Raw genomic sequence first — 7,963 nt, forward strand, 5'->3', positions numbered from 1 at the left:
TCATTTGTGAAATTCCAAACATGTCGCTGCTCGTTTTCCCAACTATCATTATGAAAATAAGCAATTGCATTCACCGCGGCCTTGTTGGTTATACATAAGTACTTAAGAAAAGCTTATTTTGTTGTTGTGTTGGCTTCTTAGGCATTCATAGGTATGCACGCTTACATTTTACAATGCCAAATAGATAAGAGGTGATTTGCCTGTTCTATATACGTGAGTCGTGTTAAGTTTATTTCATGCTGCTTGCGTTCCACCTTTGTGCTTCTGCACGTTTGATCCTCACCGCACCAATTTCGTAAAGTTATAATGGAACCACTATGTCTGTCACTATGTAACAAGGATGAAAAAAGTTTGAGATTTTAGTCTTTGGCTCTCCCTGGTGTACAAGGAACTGAAACTGCATTTATGCTGTGAGTTATTGAAATTATGTTAGTTTTCTCACATCTTTCAGTTTGCTTGAGATAAGATTATTAAAAAAAACATCGTCTTGGTAGTAATAATAATAATATTGATAATAATGATAATCATCATTATCCATCCATCCATCCATCCATCCATCCATCCATCCATCTTCTTCCGCTTATCCGGGGTCGGTTCGCGGGGGCAGCAGCTTTAGGAGGGACTCCCAGACTTCCCTCTCCCCAGCCACTTCATCCAGCTCATCCCGGGGGATCCCAGGGCGTTCCCAGGCCAGCTGAGAGACATAGTCTCTCCAGCGCGTCCTGGGTCGTCCCCGGGGTCTCCTACCGGTGGGACATGCCCGGAACACCTCCCCAGGGAGGCGTCCAGGAGGCATCCTGATAAGATGCCCGAGCCACCTCATCTGGCTCCTCTCAACGTGGAGGAGTAGTGACTCTACTCCGAGTCTCTCCCGGATGACCGAGCTTCTCACCCTATCTCTAAGGGAGAACCCGGACATCCTGCGGAGAAAACTCATTTCGGCCGCTTGTATCCGAGATCTCGTTCTTTCGGTCACGACCCATAGCTCGTTACCATAGGTGAGGGTAGGAGCGTAAATCGACCGGTAAATTGAGAGCTTTGCCTTTTGGCTCAGCTCTCTCTTCACCACAACGGACCGGTACAGGGTCCGCATTACTGCCGACGCTGCACCGATCCGCCTGTCGATCTCACGCTCCATCCTCCCCTCACTCGTGAACAAGACTCCAAGATACTTGAACTCCTCCACTTGGGGCAGGATCTCATCCCCGATCCGGAGAGGGCATTCCACCCTTTTCCGATCGAGGACCATGGACTCGGATTTGGAGGTGCTGACCCTCATCCCGACCGCTTCACACTCGGCTGCGAATCGTTCCAGCGAGAGCTGGAGATCACGGCCTGAAGAAGCCAACAGCACCACGTCATCTGCAAAAAGCAGAGACGCGATGCTGAGGTCCCCAAACCGGACCCCCTCAACGCCTCGGCTGCGCCTAGAAATTCTGTCCATAAAAATTATGAACAGAATCGGTGACAAAGGGCAGCCTTGGCGGAGTCCAACCCTCACTGGGAACGAATCCGTCTTACTGCCGGAAATGCGGACCAGACTCTGGCATCGGTGATACAGGGACCGAACCGCCCTTATCAGTTGGCTCGGCACCCCGTACTCCCGAAGCACCCTCCACAGAACCTCCCGAGGGACACGGTCGAACGCCTTCTCCAAGTCCACAAAACACATGTGGACTGGTTGGGCGAACTCCCATGCACCCTCGAGGAATAATCATCATTATAATAATAATAATAACAACATGGTGCCTGTGGACGCCATAGGTTAGATTTAAGAAATAACGTGTTAGTTATCTCCCGTAATAAATTACTACATACTTAGAGGTAATTTGGGCAACTCTATGAAGCCCTTCACATTAATCTGTAGCCAAGTGAGCTGTCGCTTATCTTCTCGTCACGTGATTCAATTCAGATATTGTGGCAAATTACTCCCACAATACTATACTATATTAATCGTAACTTGTATTGAATTTAGAAGCAACTCACACTAATGCCAGTTGAGTTTTTGTGCCTGGTTGTTTCTCAAAATGACCACACGAGAGCGCTGTTTACTATTGAAACTGAGACACTGGCTAATTAATGGCAGTGACAAACAACAACACTTCTTTCAAATCACGATTGACCTATTTTGGAGTCACGACATCAGAAAGCTGTGCGGTGAACATAGTATTGTATAAATCTCCACGAGTACTTAAGAGTCTGCCAGCAAGTGCCAATAAAGGATAAAGAAATACAGAAAAAGGAATAAAGAAAGGATAAAGAAATAAAGCGGTTTAAATCCACACTCCCTTTTCACTCTCACTCAAGCTGTTAAATGAGGACACACTGTATTATGAACTGTAGATTATTGACCCAGTTACCTGCCAGCAGTCCAACTTCACCCATAGCATTCAATGTTTACATTTTCCAACATGGGTCCAGATGAATGATGTGCCAGCAGCACAAGATCAACAAATGTTTGACTCAAGCCTTTAAAGTTTATGAAAGAAATGGAAGTATGACACGCCATCGTTTTTTTAAATGTAGGAAAATCTTCTAACTCAGACCATCATTCCCTATTTAAATGAATGGAAAAACCATTAATCTGTTCTAGCCTAACCCACAAAACAGCACCATGATCTATTTTCTAATACTAAACTACAATATTTTAGCGTAGGGGTTTAAAAACTCATTAGAACACCCATATTTACTGTGCATACAGATCCATTTGTTTTGATGACAAAGATGAAAGCATTTGTCATGGAATAACATTTAAATCGTTTGTTTTCCATCTGGGTCAACAGTCAGTACGTTTACATACACACTATCTCTTGCCGGAGCCTCCAGCACAGCACTTCCGTTCGAAAATTACTCCTCGCCCTCTATATTCGGTTCACGACTTTTGCCTTGTATTCGTAACAACAAAGAGCTATCCTCTGGGACAATTTCTACAACAACAACAAAAAATCACTTGGCTCCAGCTCACAGCAGAATGAGCAATAAAAAAATGGTTGGATGATAAGCAATAAAAAATGGATGGATCACGAATCATATGTTTAAAAAAAGATGAATATCATTACAACACATGGTTGCTATTGCTGACATTTTAGCAAAAGCTTGAAAAGATCAAGACTTGTCATCTGGTTAATGTGTTTTCATTACCTGTTCCCACGACATGCTTGTGGTATCACGTATCACTCCCACAAGACTCATACACAAAAAACACACAAACACACGCAAGCCACAGTCATTTGAGACACTGGAATAGAGCCCGGTGTGTTTGTGTGCCACTGTCGACAGTCTTCAGTCACGGTGAGTGAAAAACGAAATAATTCAACAATATACACAACAAGGGCGGTGCCTTGAATGGCTCCTGCAGAACAACTATGCTGGAAAGCCACATTGTTGGGTAAACTGTACACTAAGGACCACATGGACCTGTGAGGTTGTTCTAAAAATAGCTTTTGACATTTTCCTCCAACGTGTTGCATAATCTATCCAAAATTACTGTATATGTGACATCATTCTACACATTTGGTGAGGCGCTGCTTCCCTTAGTCGCAAACAAACTGTTTTTGTTGGCGGAAAGCCTGATCGGGGCTGGGAAGTTTGCCAAGGCCTCAGTGGAGACCAAAAACGACCTTTCTTATATGTTCTGCACAGTTTAAGTCATTATAATTCCATGTTTATTCATGATGAAGTTATTATATGTATATAGTGTGCGGAGGAGGACATAATGGAAAAAGGAGACTCAGTCATAATAAGCTGGTATTTGTTTAGTACCACACCTAGATTCTACAGAACAACTTGAGATGCATTCTGTGGCTCACCTTTTGAATGTGTGTGTGGGTGTGTGGGTGTGCACCTTGTCCCCGTGCCCTGGAAATGAATTTTTATTCATTTATTTATGCGATGTGGCAAAAACTTCCGCTCCACCTAAAAAGGACTATAGTTCCCTGAAGAATATTTATGGTATTAGTGAAGCATCTATGTGGATTCTGTCAAGGTCACTTCTATTAGAACATTTATTAACTGCTAGTTTTGAAACATATGCAAACACATGATGGGTGTTGGATCGTGGAATCAAAGGGCACGCATAGCTGAAGAGGGTGGGGATGAGTGGCAAAAAATCTCTTCACCTTGTTCTGTCAACTAATGGAGGACACAAAGTTTTTATGGGTGTTATGTTTCTTTAACCCTTTAAGCTAGTTGGGTAAACTGTTTAAATTGTGTAGATATGTCTGTGTGTGCGCGTACTCTCCCTGAAGAAGTTTTTATTGGGTTGAAAGTGTTGTCAATCATTCCTCAAGTCGTCACACAATGAATGACTGACCTTAAGTTACTCGACGTCAAGGTTGGGTTGTCATCAAACACAAAGTTTGACTTGGTGACAATAAATCTACTACCTCATAACAAAGATTTGAGCTATTTTTATGACCAAAAATAATTATGAATGGAAAATAGCAACAATTGCTATAAATAGCAAGAGCTTCAAAAAACGTGTTTAAGAAACAACTTTTTACAGGTGTCCCTTTGAAGCTCAAAACAAGACGCTCTGATATTTGAAACTCTCGTTTGCAGACAAAACTTCAAGTGAACCAGAGCGACATAAATCCGTCAGGCCTGGGTGCGTGCGTATGCGTGCTACTGTACAATCACACATGAAACTCTGTCCGGACGTGCAGTTAGTGCAGCGTGAAGGCCAAGCAGCAAAGGCGTCCGGCCATCACAAGAAAAGAAGCACACTTGTTTGGGCCGTAATGACTTTCAACCGGTCGAACCCAATATACGTTTTCGAACAGAGCTCATGTTGTTCAAGTCACGGCCTCGCATGCAGACATCAAATAAATCCTTTCGCCTTCCTCCCATCTTTCTTTACCTAAATTCATCTGTCGCGTTACAGGTTTATTTTGCAAGCTTTAACGACTGTTTACTCACCTCTTTAGGTACATGTTTATTTTTTACTCTCCAGCTAGCATTTGGGCCAGACGTAGGAAGGTTTTACAAGCTAGAATTTAGGTCAAGTATTCTTCAATATAAACACTGAACATAGTTTAAAGTAGGAGTGGTTAAAATATGAAGACGCATGTCTTGCACAAGCACGAGATGGCTTCTATTTGTCTCGTAAAAGTCAGCAACAGCCTCTGGTTCACACGTGCTACGTGCCAACATGTCTGCATGCCATTCTGCTGACATTTTGAAAAATTAGTACCCAGAAGAGTTATTTATGCTTGCCAATGGCAAAGACTCATACGATCATGGCAGTGTTGCAACTTGAATAACACAATATATAGGTCAAAATTTAACGCAGTGTTTGAACAAGTGAATGGTTCAAACTTTATGCCTGGTCTGCATTTTTTACATCTAAAACGTAGTTTTTCCTACATTCTGACCATACCAATCATAACTTTAAAGAGCTGATATTTTTCTGTGTTCACTAACACTTCACTCCGTAAGAAAAAACAAAATTTTGATCTATCTATCTATCTATCTATCTATCTATCTATCTATCTATCTATCTATCTATCTATCTATCTATCTATCTATCTATCTATCTATCTATCTATCGCTTTTTTTAGCATGCATGTGTGCACACAGATTTACAAAACTGTGAATCTTCAAAGGTAGATTAGTCTTAGATTGTAACAATTCATTTGATCAAAGTGGAACTATTTCTGAACTGCACAGTAGCAGGGCGGGTCATAGGGTCAACACTTGCTCAAACATTTTCATTCTATATGTGTCATCTTATTATGCATGCAAGATTTAATTCAAATGTTCAGCAGTCTGTGTGTCACAAACGTTCACTGTGACGCACTGAAATTGACTCTCCATTGTTTGACCGCGGAAGTAACATCGGTGCAGTCGCTAGGCAACTAGAGTGGCTCTCTGAGCAGCTTGCTAAACTGAGAATCTGTAACTCCTTCAGAAACAATAAGGAACTTAGTTGGGGTAGTAGTAGTTTGTTGGTATCAGTTGAGGAAATTGAAGAATATGTTTCATCTTAAGTGGGAAACGTGTATCTCTACTCTACAATACTAACGAATACGAAAATGGAACACAACTTATGTGATCATGTTTTTTTTAAATTATTGTTGTAACATTTCATTTGCAGAGATTGCCAGTGCAGGCACTCCGTTACTTGCCTCCCCTGACCACCTGTCCCTTCTTGGAGGGTTCCCTGCACTCCCTTTTGTTCTTTTTGCTAACTTCTAGCCCTGTGAACAACTTGCTGCTGCTTTGAAGGTTCCCATGAAATACCCAACATCATCTGTGCATGGAAGAACACCATGAGAAACTAAATACTCTGGTCTGATTAGACAAAAGCTTGCATCATTTGGCGTGAATGTCAGGTGTCAGGTATGGAGGAAAGTTGCCGAAATTACTATGTGACTTCCGCAACACGTCAGTAATAAAATCTTACACTTAATAAAGGAGGAGGAGGGTTCCAGTCAAAATTCAAAACGCTATAAATAGTCACGCTGCATCTATAAAAAGAATGAAGAAAATACGTACAACCCGTCGAGGAATCGTCATACAACACCACATTGAATTTCACTACACTTATTTTGAAAGCAAAACATTCACAATTCCGGTTGCATCCCGGCAAACGTTTGCTACAACTGGAAGCTACTGTGATCGTTCTACATATTCCAATCACTTCATAAATTAAAGTAAAAAAAGAAAAGAAAAAAGGACTTACATTTATAGACGTTACGGAAAATGGTGGCCAAACAGAGGATCCGCATGGCGAACGAGAAGCACAGCAAGAACATCACGCAGAGAGGAAACGTGGCCAAGACGCTGGTGAGCCCATTTAACTGTCAGCATGATCATGACATTAGCCCGTGTAGGTGATGTATGGCCGCAAGAGGCGATACTTATAGTTCCTGCTCATCAGGCACATAGGAAGTCGTCTTCTTATTCGTGCAGTGTTGCAAATCATGATTTAAGGAATTAAATAAATATTTACTCCTCATCTCTTCCTAACCCTGCCTTGGATGCAGGCTGAAGGAAAAAAGGATGCTAACACTTAGAAGAGACTGGATAGTAATCAGCCGCTGAACATTTTATTTTGAAGAGTTCCCACTTCTAGAGGGGATTGATCAACATTTCAGTCAAACCCTTTGATCACCTGATTTCAACACCAAAGAGAGGACACTGTCTGACAATGGGGTGTGTGATGCATCAAAGCAAATCTTAAAGGCTGAATTAGAACAAAGCTGATTTTGAGGAAATTGCACATTTGCAAGTGTAAAAATAAGTGAAACAGGATTGAAGCAGTGTGTCTCTGTGCATGTGTGTGCGTTTCCCATAGCGACCACAGGAGGATAAGTATCCAGTGGGCCCCTGGCTGCTTGCCCTTTTTGTATTCGTTGTGTGTGGATCAGGTATGTACCGCATCGTATCAGAAATAAACTGTCCATATAGTGAGGTTTCACACAGGAACACTCTCTCAGCCATATTTCAGATCATCCAGAGTATCCGTATGGGAATGTGATCCAGAGACAGTACCTTGAGCACACCTCTGATACCACCCACGCCCCTCCAAAAGGACCAAGGGACCGGCAAGAGGCTTCAGAGAGAGAGCAAAATTGCCTCCCAGCCCGTCCATTGACTAGCATCGCCTCCGCCTTGTTCTCATTTGCAGTGTTGCAATCTGTGGTGCTGACAGCTTTTCTATGGACAGTCTCAAACCACGCCGGCTGTGTCTTGTTAATCACTTGGCTCATATCTGTGTGAACGTGCGCACATCCAAGTGTGCACGAGTACAAATGTGAGAGACTGTTTATGCACATGAACGTGATTCCTGCTGACGATGTGCCATACTTGCCTGTTGCAGCATTCATCTGTCTTGTGTGAGAAGACGCTTTTTATTCTAATAAATGTTGAGCATTTAGCAAGGGCTTCATTTTGTAGCCTCCCTCGCTGTGTCACACCCATTGGACTGACTTTCCTCCCCAATCACGAAGTAACCAAGACG

The 7,963-nt window shown here is 42.5% G+C and overlaps 1 protein-coding gene across 1 annotated transcript; it reads left to right on the top strand.

Annotated features, from left to right (window-relative positions):
• Positions 1-6,252: 6,252 nt before the first annotated feature.
• On the top strand, positions 6,253-7,879 carry serp2 (stress-associated endoplasmic reticulum protein family member 2). Its single transcript, XM_088382912.1, has 3 exons — positions 6,253-6,786; positions 7,298-7,370; positions 7,440-7,879. Exons 1-3 carry the CDS (start codon positions 6,703-6,705, stop codon positions 7,478-7,480), a joined length of 198 nt encoding a protein of 65 aa, XP_088239038.1. The 5' UTR covers positions 6,253-6,702; the 3' UTR covers positions 7,481-7,879.
• The last annotated feature ends 84 nt before the right edge of the window (positions 7,880-7,963 follow it).

The sequence above is a fragment of the Syngnathus floridae genome, chromosome 8 (genome assembly GCF_059516105.1).
Source record: "Syngnathus floridae isolate MCC-2025c chromosome 8, RoL_Sflo_1.0, whole genome shotgun sequence".
NCBI lineage: Eukaryota > Metazoa > Chordata > Actinopteri > Syngnathiformes > Syngnathidae > Syngnathus > Syngnathus floridae.